At 38.3% G+C, this 26,921-nt stretch overlaps 2 protein-coding genes across 2 annotated transcripts; one reads left to right on the forward strand and one right to left on the reverse strand.

Moving 5' to 3' along the window:
- Positions 1-290: 290 nt before the first annotated feature.
- CTBS (chitobiase) lies at positions 291-6,950 on the forward strand. The gene is made up of 7 exons (XM_050901179.1): positions 291-422; positions 968-1,106; positions 2,093-2,301; positions 2,938-3,109; positions 3,658-3,755; positions 4,465-4,626; positions 5,623-6,950. The coding sequence occupies exons 1-7, from the start codon at positions 291-293 to the stop codon at positions 5,806-5,808; spliced, it is 1,098 nt and encodes a 365-aa protein (XP_050757136.1). The 3' UTR covers positions 5,809-6,950.
- Positions 6,951-7,872: 922 nt separating this feature from the next.
- On the reverse strand, positions 7,873-26,618 carry SPATA1 (spermatogenesis associated 1). The gene is made up of 13 exons (XM_050901178.1): positions 26,583-26,618; positions 25,573-25,679; positions 21,943-22,060; positions 19,775-19,828; positions 19,346-19,676; positions 18,987-19,235; positions 17,126-17,252; positions 16,916-16,976; positions 14,445-14,562; positions 13,484-13,609; positions 11,467-11,636; positions 9,399-9,497; positions 7,873-8,561 (listed from the first exon to the last, which is right to left on the reverse strand). The coding sequence occupies exons 1-13, from the start codon at positions 26,616-26,618 to the stop codon at positions 8,457-8,459; spliced, it is 1,701 nt and encodes a 566-aa protein (XP_050757135.1). The 3' UTR covers positions 7,873-8,456.
- Between the last annotated feature and the right edge of the window lie 303 nt (positions 26,619-26,921).

Consider the following 26,921-nt stretch of genomic DNA (forward strand, 5'->3'; position numbering starts at 1 on the left):
CCGTTGCTCTGTAAAAGCAGTCAGTCACGATCATTTCTCTCTGAACAAGTGGTTCCCCGAAGGTGGGCCTGCCCGGGATGCCGTGTGCCGCCCACGGCCATACCACCGCGAAGGCTACAGCCCGTTCCTCACGCCGGGAGGCCGCCCCGGGCTCACCCCCGCCCCTCGGCGGAGACACAACGGCGTCTCGCCGCCGCCCTCCCCCGCCGGCTGCGGGGCGGAGCTGCGCGGCCGGGCCGGCACCCAGCGCGCCGGCCCCGCCGGTCCCGAGGCGGAAGCGGCGGCCCGCCATGGGGCGGCCGTGGGGCTGGTGGCTGCTGCCGCTCGGCCTCCTGCAGCTGCTGGGCGGCCCCGCCGCCGGTGCGTGCCCCTGCCAGGACCCGCGGCTCTGCCACCCCGTCACGGGCACCGGCGGCTTCGAGGTGCGCGTTCCCCGGCGGCTCTGGGCCCCCCAGCCCGGCCTGGCCCGGCCCAGCCCGGCGGCTCTGGGCCCCGGGGCGTGCCGCAGGCTGGGGAGAGCGGCCCGGGAGAGGCGCGGCGCTGCCGGCCGGCAGGGAAGGCCGGTCCCGGGGCGGCCTGCGCGGTTAGCAGCATGTTAAACGCACCGTGTGCCGCTGCCTTATTTTAATTGCCTGCATTAGAGTCGAACAGATTTTTATAAAATAGGTGCGTGCGATGTACAGGGTAATGTCAGAGCTGTGATGAGTTTGGTTTTTGCAGGCTGCTGTCCCCGCTGCAGGGTTAAGTGTTGCACACAGCTGCTGTAAACCGTGACACTTCCCGGCCCGGCTGCCGGGCCACGGCTCGCAGCCCTGGCAAGCTGTTCGTGCAAGCTGGCAGAGAAGCAACCATGCAAGCTGATTTCCAGAGACGCAAGTCATGTACCTTTTTAAGAGGCATGTGGAAAATAATCGTCCTGCTGAGAAGTGTTTGGAGCTAATGAGGGTGCTTTTTGCCCCTTTTCCAGGTCTTTGTGTTCGATGTGGGAAAGGAAAGCTGGAAATCCTACGACTGGTCAAAAATTACAACTGTGGCAGCTTTCGGAAAGTACGATCCTGAGCTCATGTGCTATGCTCACTCTAAAGGCTCCAGGATAGTACTGAAAGGTGGGTTACATTGTGAAAATGTGGATATTGATGTGATACATGAATAAGAACAGAATGTACATGGGCCTATAATACCTTGACGTTTCACATTCACTTGTATGCAGAGTATTAAAAATCGGTAAGAGGATTAGTTAATAAGGGGATAATGCACACAGGACTATAATACCTTGACATTTTGCACATGCTGGTATGCAGGCTATTAAAAAGAAAACCAGCGGTGGCTTCTGCCACAGTAAAAACAAAACCATTCCAGTGACATCTAAATAAAAGTTCTCTATCAGGGAACATCACAGCTATGGAGGAACAGGGAGGAAGGGAGGAAAGGAGAAGCCTGCAGAAGGTATTTATTTGGGTCTGTATTCTGGATGTTATGCGCAGTACCCAAAAGACAGGGTAAGGGAAGGGATTTAAAGTAATTTTTAGTATTTTTCACTTAAATCAATCCCTCTGTATTAGGAAGTGGTTGAGTTTTAAAACACTAATAGTCAGGAACTCTGCAGGTACGAATGCTGATCAGAAAGGCAAAGTCCATTACAGTTTACATGATGTAATCAAGTTTTGGCTCTGTTGAGGCAATAACGGAATCCAAGACCACAATGTGGAAAGTAACAAAGGTTAAACATAAAAGTACGTTAGAAGACACAGTCCCTCTGGCTCCGTCGAAATACTGAAAGTACATTGATTTCAAGAAAGGTAGTTTACAGTGGCAAAAAGAATATTAAGCAGAAGTAAGGAGATTAAAATTACAGAAAAAAATCCAAAAGGAACTTAAACACCGCTGTCTCAAAGAAGCTTGGTAATCTCTTCTGGGGTGGATTCTCAAAATTATGCTTGGGAAGAAAGTTAACTCCTTTGTATTTTACCAGGATGGGTCTGGGGATTTTTTATATTGTGGTTATGTTTGTTGGTTTAGTAAAGACGAACCTTTCCTCCTTACTATTACTGTGGTGCAAATACTTGTTAACTGTTGAAGGCCTCTTGTCTAGGTGATGTATCTCTTAAGGAAATTGTTGATCCTGCTAAAAGAGCAGCGTGGATATCCCAACAGGTGGACCTTGCGAAAAAACAGCATATGGATGGAATTAACATAGATATAGAGCAAGAAGTTAACGAAACCTCCCCTGAGTATTATGCACTAACAGAGCTTGTTAAAGAAACTACAGATGCTTTTCACAGAGAAATACCAGGATCACAGGTAATAATAATGTACTTTATACAAACATTAAGTTTAACTTTATGAAATGCAAGGAGTTTTGAGAATGCTGTTTAGCATATGAATATGAAAAAAATTATGGAGATCTAAAGCATGATATTCTCATGAATGGTTAATTATGAATGTTAGCTATGATATGCTATCATAAGAATCACTCTTTTTGACCTGTATGAATTTAAAGGGAAGAAGGGTTTCACTGAGATTTGTAGATACAATGTTATTGCCTTGTGTGAGCTGGCAGTTATTAGTATGGCTTAATGAATCTTTGAAAGTAGGGCAAATACAGCCTTCTGGTGCAAAAGCTTGACAATGTTTTGGTAAACCCATCACTAAAGTTTTAAGGATTTGCATCATGCTTCATATTTTTGATCAGGTGGTTTTCATGTTATATTTTAATTTCTTTGCTGTTTTGAATTCACTAGTAGGGGCACTCACTGTTTATTATCTAATGTTTGTTTTATCAGCTGAGCAGCTTCTATAGTTCATTAGTATCACCGTGTGTTAAACACTGTGCAACATTTGGAAAATACTGTCTTTAAAAGTTACAGCTTTTTTTAAAGAGAAAACAAGAGCGCCTAAGTGCCATACACGATACTAAATTGTGTATTTTTCCTTCAGGTAACATTTGATGTGGCTTGGTCTCCAGCATGCATAGATAAAAGGTGCTACAACTACACTGGGATTGCAGATGCCTGTGACTTCTTATTTGTGATGTCATATGATGAACAGAGCCAGATCTGGACAGACTGTATTGCAAAAGCCAATGCTCCTTACCTGCAGACTTTAGTTGGTGAGGACAAGACGCCTCCCCAGGAGTCAGAATGTTTCCATTTGTTCACATGAATAGATAGAAAAGATTGCCTTTTCTTAGACAAGTTTTTTGGTTGTATTAAGGCTTTTGAATGTGCTCAAATATGTGTTGTCCTAATGTGAAAATAGTATCTGAGATCCTTATGACACTCCAGAGAGACCTTTAGCAGTTGTGTGTTGTGATTGTCTAGCCCTCACGATTGTGAAGAACACTTTTAGAATGACAAACTGCAGCCAAAGCAATGGTGTCCGCCTGGGCTTGCAAAGAACCTGAGACATTTGTCTCATCCTTGTCAACTGCTGCTATGGGCAGCTGGTTTTAAGCGTGAGCAACTAGAGCAGTTACTGGGATCTGAATAGAGCAAGTCTAGGAGTATGCAGGTGGGAGGTAAAGAAGAGCTTGCACCTTAGCCTCTGTCTGGGGATCATGCAAGTCCTGTATTGGCTCTGGCTCTAGACTAGTTGTAAGAATAAAAAGCATGGGAAAATGCAATAATGCATCTTAATTTTTATTTCCTTCAAAAAAAGGATATGAAGAGTACATTACTATGGGCATTGATCCTAAGAAGCTTGTAATGGGCGTCCCCTGGTATGGGTATGACTATGTCTGCCAAAACCTATCTAAGGTAAGATGAAGATGATTCATTTGCAATCATACTGTTAATTTTTTCCTTGGAAAGAGACAGCTAGATTTTGGTGATCCTGTTTTTGGATTAGGAAATACTGTGGTCTGATGGATAAGAGCATGAAGCTGGGACTCAAGACAGTGACTTTTGCGTGGCTGATAACTGATGAGCAGTGTGTTACCAAACAAGGCATTTTCTCTCTCCCTCGGCAACCTGAACCCCATGATACCCAAGCACCATGTTTGACTAAGGAGCTATAGATGTTACCTGTACAAGAAGAGATGATGTCCAAAGGCACTACAAGACTTGTATCTGCCTTCTCAACACAGTCACTAAGCTCACTGCTTAAAGACTAGATGCAACAAACGACAGCAAACGTAGGACTGTTAAAGTATAGCAGTTTATGGATAAATCATGGAGTCTCAAACAACATTATACTTATGAAAAATGTAAGAGTGAATGAAAAGTGGAAAAGATAAGACAACTGTATAAGTTGAATGGTGTCCATCCAATCCTGTATTACTACAGAGTAAACAAAATTTAACTGTTTTAATTCTGTCTACAAATAGTATGTCTGCCACAGATACTTGAAGATTTGGGATTTTTGAGACCCCATTGCCTTTTGTGACTTTGTTCTTGGCTGTACTGCTATTTTGGAGTTCCATAAATCTATGTAACATGAAACTCATGGCTTCTGCTTTTTTTTCAGGATCATATTTGTTCCCTTTCCAAAGTACCTTTCCGTGGGGCTCCTTGCAGTGATGCTGCAGGGCGTCAGGTGCCCTACAGAGCAATAATGAAGCAGGTGAACAGTTCTCTTTCAGGGGTGCTGTGGGATGAGGTACAGAAATCTCCATTTTATGAGTACAAGGTAAGTGTCTCTTTATAAGATACCGTGTTGTGCAGTAAACGTTCATGAACCGTAGTTCTTTGGTTATGAAGTTTTCAGGGTTAGATTCTTCCATTTGTGTTTTCTACTTCTTTTCTTCGTGTAGTAAAGCATGGCTGGATTTCTATATCTTGAATTTCGAGTCTGAAAGAGTGGTGCAGTGACTGAAGACTACAGGAGCAATAAAGATCTTTATTACTTTGCAGTTTTCTCGAGAGATTGTATCATGTCAAAAAGGACATTTTGGCACAAAGAAATCCTATAGCTCCATCCTTCACTGTTATAGTTACTTTTATGAGTTGATGACTGATTTAAACTAAAACAGATTCTGAGATGCTCTTAAGTTTTTCTAACCCAGTGGCTTGCATGCATGTTCTCTTCTGCATTTGGTTTCTACGTAGATATAGTGCAAGAGTCTATGAATGGTTGTGCTTACATGAACAACACAGTGCATGCATTTAGTCTTGTTTCTTTGGACATAATTTTTTCACACGTAGATGATTACAAGGTGTTGTAAGCAATGACCAGGTCAAAGCAGCATAACTCTGACAAAATTTTACAACTTCCTCTGAAACTGTTTATTGCTGAAAAAAGCACTTAATCTCTAACTAAATTCACCTGTTAGGTTAGATAGTGTATCTGAGATTTTAGCTGTATTTTAAAAAATTATTAAAATACAAATTAGCTAAGTCTTTTCATCTAACTTCAGTTAAAATGTGTCACTGTTTTATAACTTAGATTCTACAAGTAAAAAAATAGCCAAGTATTTGACTTAAAATTTTTAATTGTCCTGTGTGAAAAATAATTTGTAAATCAGGAAAGCATCGTTATGTAAATCTACATAGCTTTTATATCTCAGTTTTTAATTGTACTTTTCACTGCATTCAACAGAAAATGTATCAACACTCAATGAACTTTAATGTATCAGGTTTATATAGATAGGTAGATACTGACACTAGTGTTTAAATGTTTTTCTAGGATTCTTTTGGTCACTTCCACCAAGTATGGTATGATGACCCTCGCAGCATCTCTCTAAAAGCAGCATATGTGAAGAATCGAGGTTTAAGGGGCATTGGCATGTGGAATGGAAATAGTCTTGACTATTCCAGGGAAGCTGTAGCAGAACAACAAACTGAAGCAATGTGGCAAGCCCTGACACCGTAAGAACTATGTGAACCCTTGATTTAGAATGATGAAAATTGGTATTTTTTTATTATGGCTTATACTGTCAAAGATTTTGACTTTACATAAATATACCATGATTACAAAAACTTTGAGAACTAGCCAAATTCATCTTGTTATTTTGTATGTAAAGCCATATTTTCATTCTTCAAAAAGTTCCAATGTTGTGTTAGCAGCGTTTTTTCTAAAAGACTGCTCATCTTTTTCATTTTTCACAACTACCATAAGTTGGTTAAAGCTTGAACCCAGTGTGTATCTGGTAACAAGTAAGACCAAGTGGATTCACAGGAGCAATCTAATGGTCCTCTGCTAAGGCTGCCTGGTGGGGTCACATGGTGCAGTCTCAGCTTTCTGACTTCCCACCCCAACCTGTATTTTAGCTAAATCACTTTGAGTCAGGTTAAACACAGAACACTGGAGAGACAGACTGTTGCTTACATGCAACTTGGTGAAACTGGTGCTTGTACTTGGTTACTCTTCTAGAGATTAAAATATTTTATAGACTGAAGAAATTATGTAACATGAAGTAGTTGCCATTAAGAGTTTTATCAGACTTGTTGTTAGAAAGGAATATTCAATAAACTCTGGTTTCACCACATTTATGTATCACATAAATTCCTTAGCTTCAAAAGCCAAAAATCTTGGACCTTATCTTGAAGAGGGAACATTAATATGGAGAGGACTTGGATGATGTTTTCTTCCATTTCAAACTTCTTTACTTCCTGAAAACTAGAACTCAGAAGCTTATTTAATGAACGGCATACGTATTTTTCCACACACTTTAAGATTAATTCAGTAGCCTGTTGTTTATGTGGTGTCGCCTCTGAGATAACAATGTGGTTACATTTTATTTCTAGTTCATATTTTTCATAAAATAATTTGCCTAGAGAAATTGTGTAACTTTGTAAAATATCTGTAGTCATGGAAAGATTGACTGGTGTTTACAGTATTTCTTTTGGTTAAACAAAATGCTGTCTTCACTAAGGTTGGTAAACAGTGGTGTCTGTTTATGCTTTACTTGTTCCACAGCTTACAGCCCACACTGCTTCTCTGCTTCTCAGAACTCTTTCACAACCAGACTAAAGTGCAACTGTGCCCTGCTTAAGTGACTCCATTAATTAAACAATTTATTTAATTAGATATATGTAGTCAGTTGTGGGTTGTTTTTGTGTTTTGTTCCCCCCCCCCCCGCCTTGCTAAACAGTTACTGGAAAAACACCATAGAATAGCAGCACTACCATACTGGCTACGGAGGAGACTTCATATGAGTGTCTGACTGCTTGATACTACAGGTGATGGAAAGCAGAAGGTGAAGCCTACTGCGCTCACATAAAAAAAAAAATTCCCTTGGAAAATCAGAGGGCTCTACACTAGAACTCAGGTCTGTAGGTTTTAGGAGAAACTGATAAATTTATTTGACATATAGATACTTCAGAATTTATATTACTATTTATATTCATATGCTAAAATACTGTGAGATAGATATTTGTGAAATTGAGAGGTCTTCTGGAGCGGATGATCTGAGCTACAAAATCCTAACTGAAGGCCAGAGGACTTTATAATAAAACTCTACTTCCTGTAGCGGTCAAGAATCATGAGTTGGTATTTTTTATTTTTTAATTTGGGTTCAGATTTTCCAGTAGCTAGTTGCCTGCTCTTGTGTCTTAAGTAAGACACAATTCTGAAATACAGGATGTAGGATTCAATCCTGAATTGAGCAAAAGTGATTGTAGTTTTAATAACTAACGTAATATTTTAGCACTAAAATCTTTGTTAAATCCTATCTTTAAGAAAATAAATTGGATAATGGGTGGTTTGACTCAAGACATTTGGAAGTTAGTCCTTTTGAGAGTTGTGTAATTTTCTTATCCTATTACTGATTTCCCGTGAGTGTTTCACTTCCAGTAATAAATACAGCCTTGTTAGCTTTTTAGCTGACATTAATTCCTAGCGTGTTACTGTTACAGCTTGTCCGAGACAAAACTTGCATCTTCCACTAACTACAGAAGAAGGTTAATGTCCTTGTGGCTTTCCTAATAAGAGAGGTAACAAAAACAGCTAGATATGAAATAAGGTGAGATTATCTGAGATCTTGTTCATACTTCATAATAATATGATAATAATACGTTGGTAATTTATAGATAGGCATACTTAGAATGACAAAAATATACTTCAGTAAACAGCTAAATAAAGGATTACTGTTGCTGTAGTTCTACAGAAGATGTATTTTAATCATTTTCCAAAAATTAAATGCGTGTGCCTGAAAATAACAACAGGAGGTTATAGATGATAGGTTTATTTGCTTAGTAGGTATTTCTGATGAAAGAACATCAGCATAGCAATATGATGTTACACAACTCACTAATTTGCACTTTTAAAATAACCTAGCTTTGGTTTAGACACGTTTAACTATGTTTAAGTAGCTGACTAATCTTATAGTAAGTGAGATTTAAAAAGTGAGCTGCAGTACCTCAGTAGCCTAGTATACAAATTCCGCAACATGTACATAGTTGATGTCTTTTTACAAGATAACTTCAAGAACATACAAGCAAACGCTCTGAAATTCTGAGCTTCTATACACATTACAAAGCTTCTGAAGACTTTACAGATGTTAAAGTCATGTCATCCTCTTAAATTCCTGATTTTCTGGACTGGAGAATTAAAGCTGAATGAATCTTCTTCTGTGTCAGTTCCGCTCTCAGTGCTCGCAAATCAGATGCTGCCTGCTTTCTCATCTGCAGAAAAAACAGTAATTTAAGGAATTGCAATTTAAGGAAGTTTTTGGAGTTGACATGCATATAGGTTTATATAACTAAGATGATTGAATTTTATACAAGATGGCTGAATACAGGATACAGCTTTCATCTTTAAAATTTTACATCTCTCATTAGCCTAGTTCTAGCACTGCTTTCTTCTGTACTTCGCCTTGGTGTTTTTAAGAGACAACTGTGAAATTCATTGTTCTTTCCACTCCTTGTTATACAATGGAGGAGGCATAATGAGTACATCCACCCTAGACTACTCAGTAAACAGGGGCATGGGCAGTCTCTGTGATGTAGAGGACTCCTGTTTCAAGCATTCAAAGCTGAAAAGCTATCCAAGGTGAAGGCCTGTACCATCGTATTCCTGCCAAAGGGAGCCATAGGCAGCACTGGTATGGAATAAAGCAGATGAAGAGGACTGCCATCTGCTTGGAGAGCCATTCTCTTTTTTCCTTTATACCAGTTTTTTATTTTCTTAGCCATGGTCTACTACTGATCAGTGCCTCACCGAGTATGTTCCTTCAATTACCTTTAGAGTGAAATGGGAATTTTATGAAAGAGATTGTGAAGCTTAGCTTACATAGTACCTTGAAAATTTAAGTGCTTGAATGCCATACATTCAAAATCATCTAATAACGTAGTGTTCTGAAGTAATTTGGCTAAAGTGATAAAGTCACAACACCACCACCATACCACTAAGCATAAAACAAGAACTGTTTAGCAAATATTTACATCATCTAATGTTTGGGAAGATCTAAGTTTTTTTATACATAGTAATATTTTGACTGTTTTAATTAAAAGGCAGAGTACCTTAATTTCTATTATGAGTTTCATTTTTGTATCATCCAGCTTCCTCCTCAGTTGATCGAGTTCATGCTGCACTGTAGTAATCTGGATGATTGTGTAATTCTGTATGAAACAGCAACAAACAACAACAAAACTTTAAGTAAGTGCAGCATTAGTGCATCTCTTATTCACTGGGTGTTACTTCACCACTCAGAAACAATCCTCTCAACTCTTTCCAACTCCCCTGCTTTCTTCCAGTCCTTAATCCATGCTGGGCCGTCTCTAGTTTGTAAGCAGTCTGCTCTCCAAGAGAGGGCAGCTTCCTTCTGCTGCCAGGCCTTCAGCTGGGTGTGGAGGTTCTTCCACTCCCTATTGCTTTGGGAAGTTAAGATCCAGATCCTGAGTAATAGCACATTGTTTTGCAATTATCTTTTATGGCTACTCCCCATTTATAATAAAAAGGCATACTTCAAATCATACTTTTTTTCCTCTCACAGGCTTAGCATCGCTCTGTCACGGTACATTTACTGATGAGATTGCTACACTCATGTGATGTTTCGTACAGCTAGATAAACTCCTGGTTATACAGCACATCATTTCAGCAGTAGCTGTGGGTGGGCCGATCTTTGAATTAACCTGTAAAACTAAAATTCATGTTTTCAAAATATAGGTTCTGATACTCAGCTCGTGTAAGTCAGCTGTGGTCCCTTGAAATCAGTAATGCTGAGGGGTGGGGGTGTATGTGGTAATGTCTTGATGTTCCAAGCCTTTAAAAATGCTATTAAACTGCCAGCTGAAGCAAATCATGTGATAAAGTTGCCCATACAAGGAGTCATTAAGTGGTATCTCTAGCCTCTCATCTCTGAGCTCCTGCTGTAAGCTTCTCCCCACCCAGGGGTGTAGCTGCCTGCGTACAAGGGTCCAACTCCCAGCTCTGACACCGCACAGTTCTGTAACCCTGACTCAGACCACTGAGAAAGCATGAAAGGTACACAGTCGTGCAGGAAAAAACAGGCAGGGCCATCAGACTAGTTGAGGGCTACTGAGGAACCACCGTGTCGTTGGGTTGAGTCACCAGTGAGGACAAAGCTGGTGGGAAACCAGCGACAGCAGGATCTGTTCCCCAGAGCCCGATTCTTCCCGCCTGACTGCACGTAGCTTACAAGGGGTGAAGAGCATACTTATGCTTAGCCTAATAGCTCATTAAATCCTAGCTGTCTTCTGTGTGTGCTAGCCAATAAATAACTGCTGTATGCATGTTGTTGTGCTTATCCTTCACATAAGGCCTCTTTGTGCCTAGCCAGAGAGACCTAAAAAACCCCTGAGATCTCCCCAAAAGGAGCAATAACATATCTGAACATAGCTAGTAATATAATGTAATATCAACCCTATTAATATTTTTATATTGTAGATATTTATATTAAGATAGCTTAAATAATACACATTTGTATATAATTTACACTTAGATTGTACATACACTCTTCCACCTTTCAGATAGATACAAGAAAGGGACATTTATTTTTCCGAGTCTAGCTTCAGATTTGCCAACAGACTTGCTTCCATTAACGCATTTAGTAAATCAGCAGATACAACTATTGGAAAGGGTGTTTCCCCCTTTTCTTTTATCTTCTCTTTTAATTCCTCTCTGAACTTCCCATGATTTGACACCAACAACATAACACGAGACTCACAGTTGCACAACAGTTCAGGTGCAACCACTCCAAAAGCCTCAGACACATTTCTTGTCTTCCAAACTAGAATTCATTACCTCTGTACGTGAAATTTGGGATGATGAGAACAATATAGAACTGAACAATTCATTAATCATACTGAACAAAAGGGGATTTTGTTACGAGAAGGTATTGTACAAGCACAAAGCATAAAGAATCAACTGCTCAGACTCAAGCACTTCTTCAGTCTTTTTGAGAAGAATGGGCTGAAGGAATTCTATACCTCAGATCATTGAGGGATATTTGGCTGTTAAAGCTAGTTTACAAGTCATTGGTTGGTGATGAATTTGTTACTTTAATTTATATTTTATACAAAAAACCAGGCTGTGTAAAAAGAGAGATTAAATAATACAAGCAAATACCTTGCAGTTTGTCATACTGTTTGGTTGTTTTCGGCTACCTCTGGCTTCCAATTGCAAGAGTAATTTCTGGTGGTAAAGCTCTAAATCTTGTCGCAGTTTGTTTAAAGCATCCTCCAGTGAAATCGTAGCTTTCTTAGTTTCAAAGTACTTCTTTTTCCATTCCTCACGAACTACACAGGAAAACAGCAACACTGTTTGGTCTTGTTCACCTTATCATAAGGTCTGTTGAAGACAGCAATGACCAACTGATCTCACAAGATTCAGTTGGCCAATGCACACATTAAAACATGGCAGTGGGTTTCTTCAAAAAAAGCAATTAGTGAAAAATCTTCGTTAAAATTACATTCACTATAAATGCAACTGAATTTTCACACAATGACCTGCAACAAAAGGCTCTACCTGTCCACCGAGATATAACACAAGGTCCAAAACCAAAGTTTCATTCAGCCTGGCTGTTCTGCAGGTTTCAGCTGCACAGTAAGTGCGCTCCAGACCTCTGAAGACTGGTATGCCCACCACCGTCTGAAGTCCACAGCTCTGCTGTAGCAGAATATTTAGCACTGTAGACTTATGCAAAATTTGAGCTCTGCAGGGCCAGCGATTTTGAACAGCTTAGTTTTATACAGAAGTCCCAAGATTATGGGAAACAGTTATTTACCTTTACACTTAACTATGATTCCTCCTATGTTGTTAATGTGCTATCAACAGCTGGCACATAAACCCCCCTGTATCTGGTGGGGCAGTCTTATGGCCACATACGTCCACTAGTCGGCAAAGTGTCTTAAATGATTCCTTCTTTCAAGGCATATTTTACAAAATCAGGACAACTGCTTCTCAGAAACTTATCAAAAAGAACCCAGCTGTTGGAGGACTATATGGTATTTAACTGAGAGTGACTGTCAGCATGGCAATCTTAGGAGGATATTAACTATCGACTGGATCGCTGTTCCTACACAATATGCTCTTCCCTTCATACCTTGTGAAGAAACATGTTTGCAAATGCACTTACTTACGAAACTCTACAGGTCTGATAAAAATAATTCAGAGGTAGAGACACTTCTTAAAGAACCTCCAGAAGCTGTTTGAATCCTTGTGAAATAACCTTTATTTTACCTAACTGGATAACATAAATCAAGACAATGCAGGAACCGTTTAGGGCTTCTCTCAGCAGGGTAAATTAGCTTGCCTTGCAGCTCCATGCTACTACAGATTCACTGCTTCAAGTACCCAAGTTTGTTTTTTTTTCAAATACAACTTCGCCATGCTGCAGAGTGCAGTGTAGCCGTGCCCTTAGAGAATAACTGGAAGAATTGGCTTGTCTTCTTTCAACAAAGCTACAAATAATAGTTGAGACTCCTAGTGCTTTAGCTGTATTTAAGTACAAAGAGAATGCTCTCAAAACATCAAAGTGATCAAACCTCATCTCTTTATAACTGGAATGTGACTTAGGGAGGATAGTTTAAGTATAAACTTGAAGATAATTTTACAAAGAAAATTTGGGTGGGATTCCAATGAGATTTTACCTTGTTAAAAAACAAGGTTTGTCAAGCTTGTCACGACAGGCTTGTAACTTCCATCCAATAAGCTGAATACCATTAGATAGGAGGAACAAAAAGTATTATGCTGGCAATTTAACTAGAAGCCCTATGAACACAGTAAAAACCTCTGTATGCACCAGCTAAAGGCAGGTTTAGAATATGTCAGCTGCCCTGGGCCTCAAACAGTGAAGTGGCCTGCAGTAGCTCTCTGGGCATTGTATGTACATGGGACACAACTTGAATGGTTTACAAAAGCCAGGATATTTTTAGATTTATAAGATTGCCACAAAAAAGTGGAAGGAAACATTGCAACCTTGAATCTTTCCAGCATGCTGTTATACAAATGAGCCTTCTCGGTGCTATTGGTTAGCAAACTGCTCTCTCCGTAATTAAGCTCACTGACAAGGAGACAAACATTTTCACATTGGTTTCAGTGTCATTTCTCAATCATTCCAAATTCCAAAATAAATTAAGTGTACCGTGGTATCTCCTCAGCTTATTTTGTTCCAGTAGCCCTTTAGCTTTTTTGATCAGTTCTTCTCTATTTTTTTCCATATGCCTTCTGTCTTTCTTCATTTGTTGCAATTGTTCTACCATCTTGTTTTCTAAAGATATTATAGTTATATTTAGCAAGCATCTGGATACTGGAAGTAGGAAGGATCAATCAAGATTTTTGTAATGCACCCATCATAAATCATGCCAAAAGCTCTGTCAGAACAGGCAGTAGAAATTCTTTTATTTTAATAAACTATCTCTAACTTTTTGAAATGGCTGGTGCATTAGAAAAAAGTGAGAAATCCAGCATGCATCCAGGCATTCATACACACACACAAACAAGTAAACACCCTTTTATATGCCTAGACAATGTAACACTAAAACTATATATTCAAGATATATATATACACTACATACATTGAAAACTCTTGCCACACGAAGCCAAAAAAGCCTCCAAAAGACTATTTCCTGCTCAAAATACTTTGCAATACAAACTGTAGCAAAGTCTTGCCTTAAACTCCAGCTGGTCATAGGCAGGATAGTATCTCAGACTTTCACTAGTCTGCAACAGTAGGTCAGTCACTTATCTTCTCACTATCCTCCTCCTCCACCACAGTGGAGGATCCTCAGCAATACTACTAGTGGTTTTCTTTGCTACATTCTCATTTGAGCCAGCAGTATTTCATCCAGTCTCCCTCCTTTTCTCCTTCCATCCCCAAGTCCACAAGCTGGGTTTTCTAGCGCTGGGAACCTGCCATGCTCTACGAACAGTGCATGCAATTACAAATGCCTGGAATTTTCCAACTACAAATTAAAGTTTATAACAATGCTGTGAATGAATGTATGTACAAACTCTTTCAAAAAGTAGGTATTTCTGTCTTCATTAACTATTCAGTCTTGATTAAATGTTCACATCCCTGCAATTTCTTGGCATCATATACTCACTTGTTGCCTGAACTGCAGGAACTTGAGCTGGATTTACAGAAAGTGCCAGAAAAGGTGGACTAGGAGGCAAAATATATTCTTTCGGACAAGTAAGATGATTTTGCTTGTTTTCATCCGCCTATAGAGTCAAAAGACACAACTATAAGTACATAACTCATAATCCTGAATAGTTACATTAGACATATGACCTGAAAGTGGCCTGAGTGAATGGGAGGGCTGAATTTGAATTCTGCGTATAAGCTTTTTTATTCTGTTACCAGTACAAATGATTACTAAATTACAAACAGCTGGACCTCTGCAAATAAAATCAGAACACTGAACACTTACATCGCAGAGAACATACAGACAAAAACGTAGACTATTGCTAATTGTTCTTGTCCATGTCCATAACCCCACAAGTTACTGACACTCCCATGCAAGAGCAGGAATAACAGGCCTTAAAACTGTGTCCTGGTTTCTGCCCAATCAGAACTTTTACGTACCGTAGAAGGGGAAAAAGATCCTGTAGTGCACATAAAAAATATGCTAGGGAAAACAGTCTGGGTTATTCCTGCCTCGGGCAAAGGCAAACCCATTCATGGGATTGCTTTTGCTCAAGGACCTGGGTGCACTTGGTGGGTGATGCGGAAGGATGGGGAATTCCGATGTGTGCCTCAAGGTGGTTTGATTTTAGGTGAGAATAGCCAATAGATTAAATTGTATGATGTTAATTGCTATATAACCCTGCCACTGTATGTCATCATTATTATAATTGTTATGTGCTATATCAATGGTATTACAGTAAGAATCACTTAGATTAATGAAGAATGAATTTCAATAAAACTGGGCGAAGCGCAGTAGTGATGGAACCAGAACTGTCTTCAGCATGCAACAATCCAACACCACACACCATGCCCCTGCTGCGCCCAATGTCCCCCACCCGCCGCACCACACCAAAGCCCGATCCTGCTCTGCCGACTGAGCGGGCTTTGCACCATCCCTCCTGCCCAGACAGACTGTTATGACAGATGGAGCCCAAAGTCATGGACTGAATGAAGTCAACAGACATTTTAGAGAGATGGCCCATACACTGCAGGAATGATATCTGTCTGTATATATTAAAAGACAGGAAAAGTGGTGGTGATAATTGCAAATGTATTGGAAAGTGTGGGATCTGGGCATGACATAAATGGTATAGAATAAGGGGTGGATATTGTCCTGGTTTCGGCTGGGACAGAGTTAATTTTCTTCTTAGTAGCTGGTACAGTGCTGTGTTTTGAATTTAGTGTGAGAATAATGTTGACAACACGCTGATGTTTTAGTTGTTGCTAAGTAGTGCTTATCCTAAGTGAAGGATTTTTCAGCTTCCCATGCTCTGCCAGCAAGCAGGTGTGCAAGAAGCTGGGAGGGAGCATGGCCAGGATGGCTGACCCGAACTAGCCAAAGGGGTATTCCATACCATGGAACGTCATGTTCAGTATATAAACGGAGGGGAGTTGGCCGGGAGGGGCGGATCGCTGCTCGGGCATCGGTCAGTGGGTGGTGAGCAATTGCATTGTGCATCGCTTGTCTTTTCTTGGGTTTTACTGCTCTCTTTTTTTGGATATATTCCTTTTCATTACAATCATTATTATGACCATGTATTATTATTATTATTATTATTGTTATTATTATATTTTACTTTAGTTGTTAAACCGTTCTTATCTCAACCCACAAGTTTTACTTCTCTTTTTTGATTCTCCTCCCCATCCCACTGGGAGGGGGGAGGAGTGAGCGAGTGGCTGTGTGGTGCTTAGTTGCTGGCTGGGGTTAAACCATGACAAACTGCCATCTGGCTCATTGCTCACGAAGTCTGGACTGCCAATTTCTAAAGTAAAATTTATAATAGTAGATTTTCAATTTCATTATTATTTTCATAACTCCACTACAATTACTTCTGCACAAGAGCTCACAGGTGACAGTTAGTAGTGATGGCTATTATGCTGTATGATTGCGTGTGGGTGCTGAGTCTTCCTAAATATGTTCTTATTTTGATACTATGACTAGATCATATTTATGTTTTAAAGGATTTTATAGTTTTTATCAGAAGTTTTGCTTGGCTTGAGAGAAGACAAATTTATCCCATAGGAAATATGAAATTATAAAAATGTCACCAATAAAACCAATAAAATGTTACTGTCAGCAAACAGTAAAAAAAATTCAGCTAACATTAATAAGACTGAGATAGTTATTGTATGTGTAGCTCCTGTTAAATTATAACTGGAGGTATAACTTCTGATGATTTTATTGTTTAGAAATATAGTTAGTTTTTCATTAGCAAATCTGCTAAGTAGCAGTGCATGAATTAACTTTTCTCAATTACTTTCAAATCTACATTTGAGTATTTCATATTTCTAAGGAGTTACCTGTCTTAAAAAATTAGACTATTTCTAGGTGGAGGATTATATTTATTGCTCAAGATTACTAAGAATATGTTACCTTGAGAAACACACCTGATTATCCAGTTTTTCACCAGGATCAGCTATAGACTTGCTAGTTTTGTATTGCTGCAAGCTAAAGATAAAATCAAAGAAGCAAGTGAACAGTCATGTAATGCAATGGTTTTTTTGCCATTTTCTTTCATTTATTTGAAGTCTGTAAAATAAGTTTCTAGCTATGAATTAATGTTATCCATTATTTTAGCAGAATCATTATTTACTAACCTTTGTTTTTTGCATACATATTCTGTGGTTTGGTCTTCCATTATTTTAAGAACTCCAGCATCCTGTGTTCTGTCTCTTCTTAGTTTGGTACCTTTTTGGTGGTCATTATTTTCCATGTTTGTTAGTTCTGTGACAGGATAGTGATGATCAAAATATATAGATTACACTCACAAAATTCAAGCTGTTTTGACTGTCAATACCTGGTCTTTCCAACCTGTCTTAGAAATTCAGTGAATCATTCCAATAAATAACGTTATCTCTGGGGTTTGGAAATGTTGGGTGAATAACAGAAGAAAGAAATAAGGGGGGAAAAAAGGTATTTTTGTTTTGAGAATTTGTATCTAGCTAATTCTGGTAACCAGTACAAGAAACATTATCACAGATAAGGAAACCACTTAATTAATTATTTCACCTTCCCTAAACGAATTCTGTATCTAACACTTTCTGCCTTTCAGAGACTGAAGATCCCCTACAAACTGGAGCTAGCAAAGAAAGGGAGAGCAAAATGTTTTGCGTTTAAATGTTAATGAATAAATGTTATCTCCTTTAAAATATATACAATAAATATTTCAAAATAAAATTGCTGACAGACTTTACCTTTACTGCTACAAAATCCTACATACTTCATCATTCAAAATAAAGTTATATAAAACTTTTCAGTTATATATTTACATATATATACTTGGATATTAAGCAGTCTCATACTTAATATCAGTTAACATGATGATGGAGGGACAAAGCTATTTTTGACAGACCATGAGTGTAAACTGAAATTACTGAAAAGTCATCCATGAAAGCCTTTTCTAACACGCTGTCCAGACACGTCTCAAAGAATACAATATCCAAATTTTTGTTTTATTACTCAAAGTGCTGGATATCCAGAAAATCATTTAACTGAAATCTATAAGGTGCCCATACCTATGAAAAATTGAATATTGCCTCATTTAATAATTACTCATTAAAAATTTGCAATAGAACAAAGGTGACCTTTTTTACATTAACTGTAAAATTCTACTCAAATATTAAGACTTGTCTTTCAAAAGTATTTCCTCAAAAAAAATTTATGGTATAATTTTGATGCTAATATAACAGTACTCATTCAAATCCAATTTAAAGTGTCAGTCATTTCTTCCTTGGTAATCACTAAAAATTTAGGAATATTAAGAACATTATATAACTCTTCAGTGACTTAATGGCCCTCAGTATCCATAAGACACCCCATTTTAAAGGAAGTAGTAGTTAACAGATCTCTTCCAAACAACATTTTCTATTTTGGCACAGAACTATTACCTAGTTCATGTGTGCTTTAAACCCCTCCATACTTTTGTACTATTTTCACTGTAGTCTGCTCAAAGAGTTTTCTCACCTCTGTTTTAGGAATGCCACTGTTCAATAGCATATAAATAAACATTATATGGGAGGGAGGGGAGGAAACATTTCCTCTTCAGTAGTAATGCAGCCATGGATAAGATGACAATGAAAGTTGAAGTGAATAAATGCTTTCCCTAATATACTGCTAACAAGATTTTTTTCATTTAAAATTGCTATTGAATTACGGGATCATTATCCTCCTATCTTTACAGTAGCTGCTTAGTAATTTTTTTCATACAAATAAGATTAGACAAATGCATCAACTATAGTAAAGTGTTTCCCTGTATCAGTACACAGTGATAAAGGACTCATCCAAAGTAAAACTACAGCTCTTTGAAAGATATTATCATTATTTAAAAAAATTAGAATACTGTTCTGATAGCAATATTCCAACTCATGCTTTAACTATAGATTTCTTAAAACTTAGCTTTACTCTGCCAACTTTCTAAAACGCATGCTTTAGCAAAAAGATGACAATGAACAGTTGTACCTTTTCGATATTTAATGTGATTTTGGGGTGTTTGGTTATTCTGGCCTTGTTCATCACTGTGGTTTACATGAAGAGTAAGAGCAGTTCCTTTGGCTTTGTCATTCCACTTAGGAGTGTTACGCTCTTTTTGATCTTGGCTGAGATGATTTTGCTGAGAGGTCTGTAATACCATATCACTCCTTCCAGACTCCCAATCTGCAGGATTTGCATGACTTGGTGTGAAGAGAGATCCATTGGACCCATTTTGAGCTGCATAATAATTGATATTAGAAAACAGAAATATTATTTTATTGTAAATGTTAACCATAATATTCTTCTCCTCCTTCATCATCCTCCTTCACTACATTGGTTAAACTTACCTTTTTCTCTAAACTGTATCTGTTTTTCTTGAATCCTGTTGTTATGGTCTTGCTTATGTTTTGTGCGCAAAACTGGAACAGGTTCTTTCTCACCCTGTTCCACAGGACTGTGCACTTCCTGATTTTCTAGCTGATGACTGCTTTGTATGCTTTCTAAAAATTGTTTGCTTTTTTCAGGTTTTTGTTGGGGAAGACTGGATAATCTTGACCCACGACCAAACCTATTAGCTTCTGCATTAAAGTGATGTCTTTGTTGAGTTGATGATGGTGATGGATAAACATCTTCAAAGTATTCCATTCCAGGTAATAAATATAATTCAGGATAAAGTGCCTAAAATATGCAGTATATTCATCAGACAGGACAAAAGAGGAAATGTACAATGTAAAAGGTTTCTGAAAATGATACCTTAAAAGCCATTCAATACATACATAAGGAGGAGCAAACGACTTCAGTTCCAGTTCTGTTTCTTGCTTTGCTTTCACCTTGGAAGATAAAGAACGGAAGCGTAACCAATAAAATACTTTTTTATCAATAATGTTGCATATCACTTAATTTCTGTATTCTATCATCATCTTTACATACTACATTTTTTTCATAATCAGCACTACCTTCTGTAATGGCCTCATGGGGAAGAAGGAACATAGACTACTATTCTATTTTCTGACACGGTACTGAAACTTTATTTTGTCTATTTTTCAAAATCTCAATCACACCCACAACAGTACATGGATGTAATGAATAATTTTTTTTATCCTTTGCACTTTCTCTTATGGTTCAAAGGACCTGATCCAACAGTCACAGCAGAAGAAAGTCTTCAACTTTCTTTACCAAAAGTTGCTTCAAGTTGAATCTGAATAGAAATGCTGAGTCTCACATAATTTTCTCTATTCACCTGATACAATACTGCAAAATATTTAATGTATATAGAAAAAAAAATCTATTACTTTCCTGTCTTCTTGTATTTATTGTCTTGACATTCTTTGTGTGATATACAGTTTCAGATTTCAACAGTTGTCCTAAAAACAAAGTCTAAGATAATCTATATATATTTGAAAGATGTGCTCCAACAGAAGGAAAAAAAAAAAAAAAGAAATCTGAGCTTACATTTAAATAATGAAATTGAACTAAACAAGGGGCCAAATTCTATTCTCAGTAATGGCCAGGCAATGCCATTGATTCACTGTTAAGAGATACAGGCTGTATGCAAGAAAAGGAAGAGCAAATGAACACGATTTTGGTTTATTTTTATTTTTCAGTTAAAGACCCTTACTTGCAAGTAGGGTCCAGCTCTTAGTACTGCTTACATTGTTACTGTTGTGAAACAGAAGACTAAGGGGAAAAAACCCCCACTCAACAAATATTTGATCATGGAGATGTAATTCAATGAGGTTACCATGACCCTAAACAACAAATAAACCAGTTAGTTGGCTTATTGCTTTACACTTTGTTATAAAGTTAAACATCAAGCAACAGTCAATACCCCAAATTAAAATTATATCTTTGTCACTAAAAATCTTCACTTGTATCTACCAATATCTTTAATTCTCTATTAAAGTAAAATATTTTATTAATTTCCTGACATTCTAAAGGAAGTTGGAAAATTTCTCCATTTATCTCAGAACTATCAGTGGGGAAGAAAATATACCATCTTACTCATTATCATCCAGTTAAAAAGACCTGAATTCTTTGAAGACACATGCACATTTTCAGATTTAGATTGTGTCAGTCTTTAAGTTTCTCTTCATGTTTTTCCACCTAGTTTTTGCATATTACTTAGTATTTATTCTAGTCTTCTGTGTGAGTCATGTTAGTGATAACTCAACTACAAATGAAATAAAGAACGGCACCAAATTTCCAGCTTGTAATTAATTTCCAAATCCGTGAGAAACAAGTGAAATGAGAGGTGAAAAAAGTATTCTATACTTATGTACATGACTTAAGTTTTTGTGTATTACAAGAACAAACTTCCAGTTGGACTGATTTTCAAGTTTATTTAATCTTTAGCTATAGTTTGTAAGATATAAATATATAGAGAACCAGTGTGAGGAACAGTTATGATTCAGAGATGTAGGTTTTTGATTACATACATCTCAGGCTTTATTACTGGACTAATTAGTGGAACACAAATGTACACCCAGAGACGTTTTCATTCAGAGACTGATCTTTTAAAAGCTTTTGGGCAGGTCACAGCAGGAACCATTAGAGGAACTCTCACTTACTCAGCTTCCATTGCAAATTCTTCAACTGCCATATTCCCAACCATAATGACCTTAGGGGGATTTTTTTTAATGCAACCAGATTTGTCATATTTAATCCACTGACTTATCAAAACTAGCATCTTTTCACTGGATGGCAACTAATTACATCTGATGCTTTAAAGAATGTTTCTAATATACCTGTCCAGCTGTGCCTTTGTATTTGGGGAAGTAGACATGCTCTGACAAGAGCTTATGCTCCAGCATGTTTAAAAACAAATGCTAACAGTGCTCCTAAAGTGATCTCTGTTTTCTTGTGGTATTATCTAATCTGCAGGAATGAAATCTGTGGTTTACATTATAAAGCAGAAGAGCGCTAAAGAAAAAAAATATTAACTTACCACTGCTAGTTTTTTCCCAATGCATTTTAAAAATTTGAATTTATCTGCAACTGCAACTCCACCCAGGTACTCTCCAAGCTTCTCCCGTAGCACTCTTAATGTGATGTGAGGAGACACCCTAGAATGTTGTTATTCATTAATACATCTGTAAGATCAAATAATGATGGCTAGTTAGTAAGAGGGGGAAGATAATGCTATATACATGCTGGCTTGCATGGACAGAATGACCAAAAATGGGAACTATGTCCTAGAACTGAACCTAATTACATATAGGCCAGAGAGCCTTGGTGTGGTAGAGCCAGAACATTGTATCACGTTATGGTAGACTGTATTACAAGGGCTGTCATAACATTAACTAGCAATATTCATATTTTAGGAACCCCATACAAAGGGAGAGTAGGGAAGTAGCTGAAATTTGAAAACAACTCCTTCAGAATGCTCTTGCTCATCTGCAAATGAATAACAAAACCACTGGAAACTATAGTCATGCATTTCCATATAGGTGACAAAGTTCCAGGACTGTAGAACATACCCCTTCAACCACTAAGGGCTAGAGGAGACTTCATCACTGTCCATTTTAAGTAGCAGGCACATTCCTTTGATTTTGTCTTCTCCAACACAAATTTACAGCTGGGTGTGTGCATGTGTACATGCAAATGGATTTTAAATCAAAACCAAACACTGCAGTGTTAACATTTCCACCACAGTTTGAGGATGAGAGAGCTGACGCAAATATGAATTGCATCATTCAATGTACTATTGGAAACCATGCAAATATTAAAGTAATGAGCCGAGTATCAAAAACACTATAGAATAAAAAGCATCTCCGCAGAATAAAACCACATGTGCAAGAGGCACACAAAAGCTCTGCAGCACAACATAAGCAATTCTAATTGCTCCTATGCTGTCATAGGGAGTCAACCTGTCAACCAGGGAATAAATTCAGGCCTGAGACTGTTAATCACCCATGCTGATTAAGTGTTAGTATACTACCTAGCATGATTTTGGCCCAGGCAGCTATCACCCTTCAAGCAATGCACAGACATAGCTTGGGGGATAGCACATGCCATTCTCACTAAACAGTATAGATAAGAACATGCCATCCCTTCAAGTTGACAGGTCTTCAACATGAACCTGTCAGGGTTTGTTTGCACTTTCAAACAGCCCTATATGCCTTCATTTCACACCCTAGGTATGTAAAAACACCCTTAGTTTCATCTCATAAACACAGTACTTCAGTGGGCTACAATGCTTCCCTTGCATTATTTCAAACACCCTGGACTTAGAGGACCCTCCTTAAGATCATAAATCTGCCTTAGAGCACAGGCATGCAGCAGAGGAGACCAAAGTCTGCAGAGTGGACACATCTAGGCCACACTGCTTGGTCCCTGTACATTTAGCTCCTGTTTATTTCTTCCCCAGCCATTTTTTGCCCACACTTGCTACAGATATTAGCCCTAATGTCATTTATTTCAAATATATCAAGAAATATGTGAAAGATGGATACATGATTCAATACATATCCTTCCAAGGTCTTATGTGAGAATAGAGATGATCTATAATTCAAATATCTCTCATTCACTATCATTTCTTCAGGCTGATGTCTCAGAGAAGATATGCCCCTTGAATGGTCTTCTGAAACCCAATAAATGCAAGCTCTTTCAGAGGCAATTCTAACACGGCACATCCTTCACTGATAATGCCTGTCCAAACCAGTGAGGAAATCTAAATCTCAGGCATTTATGAACAGCAGGGAAAACATCTAAGTAACTACAATGTATCATGGGAGAAAATTATCAAGGTGTACAGAACCTGAGATATATGGCAGAAATTTATCTGAGCATTATTTGCCAGTGCAGCTGCTAGGAACACATACTAATATATTTCCTACTTGCTGCCACTGGCTAGCAGAAGACTAGTCACATCCAAGTCATTTGCTTCAGGTTGTTCCTTTAAAAGTAATGCAGTCATCTCATCTAGAAGTAACAAAAGTATGGCTTCTGTGGTGAGGAATGAGGAATAAATAAAAGATCACAGAGGCTGAGAAATCAAGTTCATGGGAACAAGAACTCAGGGCCATAGACAATTACACACTTAATATTTTCCTCTAATTTCATGATTAATGGAAGTGGCCTGTAGTTAAACCTAGGAATCCTTTGTTAAGCTGACTCAGACAGCACTAGGATTGTCAAGCCAACCGGACAGTGCTATCAACAACGTCCAAACAGCATTAGTACCAGCAAGGCTGCTGTTCCCTCTCCCAGGTTATAATAAGAGAAGTTTTTTAAAATATTTTTTTGTTTTTAAAGACAGTGATACACTGGCTGGGTGCTAGTTATTGCTAATGCTAATGTACTGCAGCATTGCATAGTACCCATAGAATAATTAATTAGCAATTATTTAAGACTCATATGCAACAAATACCCAGACAGATATAAACCCACTGAAATCAATGAGAATCCTAATTTAAGTTGATGCCTTAGAATTGAGCCTTAGTGAAATAAATTCACACTAGAGAACAGAGGGTAGTGACAGACATCCAATCACATGAAATGATTTGAAGTTACCACTCCAGCCGTGTATTTTGCACCTCTGCCGGAGACTAGAACAGCAAACAAAACAGATACATGTACTTATTTCCTCTGGTTTTGAGCAGCCTTTCAACAAAAGAAGCTGCAAGAATGAATACATTCTGCCCTATGTGCTAACACCTGACTGATGTCAATCTTTTTGGCTACACAGTGTATTGTCTTAAGTGGACAATACAAGCCTGAATTTAAATTAGTTAAAACCCATATTCCCTGCAGTTTAAGCTAAATTGACAGGTTTTGCACAGAGGCAGACAAGGTGCATGTAAAAGCTCCGTTTCAATACACATCTTTACATTATTTGATTTTTCTACAACTTCTTACCACACTAGATACAAGCAGATTTTGTGAGTAAAGCGTTTAGGAGTATAAAACAAACTTTCAAAGTTATGAAAGATTAAAACTGCAGCTTTCTGTGCCAGGTTTGGGCCTAGGACTGGGAACCGGGGTATTCTTTCACCAAGTCCTCTAAACAGCTACCTGAGAGCACACATAGCACACGGTGTTGTGCGCAACCTTTCAGAAATACTACTGAAGAAGAAAGAAGATATGCTGGTGGTTGCATGGGCTGTAATGCTTCCCCTTGAGAAACATGGCTTAAGGGGACTTCGGACTGAGAGAGCTCAGATCGTCATATCCCTGTTCCTGGGAACTGACAAGCTATCCCATCTTCATCAAGTCACTTTGTCTTGAAGCTGGCCCACTGCCGAAAAAAATTCAAGATTTTGGTCATGAAGCTCAAGAAGACAGAAAGAATATAAGACTGTGACTTTACAACATAAATTATTCTGCAGAAATACTCGCACTGCTCTGGAAGTGCATTTCAATGGTCTACACCAAGGACTGCAACGGAGCTAAGCCTGATAACAGTCCAAATAAACATAAGGCTAGTTGTGGGCACCACTTACCCTCCAGAAATTATTAGAGAACAAGTCTCTTCTGACAGATGTAATTGTGCTCTATAGAGCAACAGCTGGACTAAATGACTGAAGGACAATGTAAAGGACCTACCATGTACATGAAGCCTAAGAATAAGACTCACCTTATAAATCCGGCTGAGATGAATTTACTAGTAAGAGCTACAGGAACTGTATTCAGCTTGAAGTTCCACACTTCTTCTGGGACATAAAAAACGTGGAGCTCCATCAACTAAATAAAGAACAGATGATCATAACTGTAGATATGTTATAACCCTCTTCCTATACGCTTTGTTTTGCTTAGGTGGACTTTCAATTTCTGGAGGCAGGAATGGTTTCTTTGATGTTAGCACATGGACTAGGAGAGTGAGGCTCTATCTGACAATGATGACTAGATAGTGAGAACAGCCACGAGTAGAGCAATTTGTGATTGAATGCCAGCTGACAGCATCAAAATAAGTCACATTAGAACAAGCTCAACAATGGAAATGAGAGAAAAGAGAGCCTGTGCTACTGCTGTATATCACTGTGACAGCAATGGACAGAGCTTACCAAAACCAGCTGATACTCTGGAGCGTGTCATGGTTACAAGAACACTTCAGCTGAAGTCCTACCTTTGTTCATCTCATAAAAAATGCAAAGCCCTGAAAGCTTGATCCAAACAGCACCACAACTTGACCTTGTCAGCAAGAAAAAAAATTCAAAATATTTCTGACAGTTGTTAATAATATTAGCTACCTTGGAAGCACAGAAATGCTCCCGGCAATGTCTGCAAAAAGAATAACTAAGCCTGCTCTGAGCAAGGTTCACTTAGATTGTGTTCAAACCTGTGGTAGTTGTGGGACTGTTAATGTCTAGGTCTTGATATTTCCAGTGAAAATCAGATGGTACTGACAAGGACGATACACTTCCCTGTAACTAGAAGCCATGCAAATAAGCTATATTAAATATTTCTGCAATTGTTGAGTTACTAAATATAAACTAGAAAAGAATGCTTTCTATATTTACTATGTTAAAAGCACAGTTTTTTCCTCTCAGGTCTCCTAGAAATGGTGCAGTGTCACTTATTTTAATATTTTTTATTTTTATTTGTGAAATCTAAAAAATCTTTGTGGAAAAGTAGAAAAAATCTCACCTGTGATGTTTGAGGTCTCATTTGACTGAACGACATGTTGGTCCCTATACTTGATCACAGCGAATGCCAGGTGGGCTTTCTAATTTTCTTTTTGACCAAAACATTCTTTAAGAATGAGTTTCATGATAATCTGTTACGAGAGAAGTTACTCCATTAATATCCTTTATTTTCATTTACTGTTCTTCTTTCCATTTATGAAAGCAGAAAAGTTGTTTCTGTGCTGAGGCAGAAAGCTTCCAGCTAACTGCAGACAAACAGACTCAACCACACCTTCTACACAACTGAGTATCACCTAAGTAACTGGGGGAATTGCTAAATCACAGCCCTGCAGCTCCAAGA

This window comes from Gymnogyps californianus, chromosome 8, assembly GCF_018139145.2.
Source record: "Gymnogyps californianus isolate 813 chromosome 8, ASM1813914v2, whole genome shotgun sequence".
In the NCBI taxonomy this organism is placed as follows: Eukaryota; Metazoa; Chordata; class Aves; order Accipitriformes; family Cathartidae; genus Gymnogyps; species Gymnogyps californianus.

Coding starts and splice junctions, on each gene's coding strand:
- CTBS (XM_050901179.1), top strand. CDS start 291: ATGGGGCGGCCGTGGGGCTGGTGGCTGCTGCCGCTCGGCCTCCTGCAG. Junction 1,107..2,092: donor CTCCAGGATAGTACTGAAAG/GTGGGTTACATT, acceptor CCTCTTGTCTAG/GTGATGTATCTCTTAAGGAA. Junction 3,110..3,657: donor TTACCTGCAGACTTTAGTTG/GTGAGGACAAGA, acceptor CTTCAAAAAAAG/GATATGAAGAGTACATTACT.
- SPATA1 (XM_050901178.1), bottom strand. CDS start 26,618: ATGTCGTTCAGTCAAATGAGACCTCAAACATCACAG. Junction 19,677..19,774: donor AGTCGTTTGCTCCTCCTTAT/GTATGTATTGAA, acceptor TGCATATTTTAG/GCACTTTATCCTGAATTATA. Junction 8,562..9,398: donor AACTCATAATAGAAATTAAG/GTACTCTGCCTT, acceptor TTTTTTCTGCAG/ATGAGAAAGCAGGCAGCATC.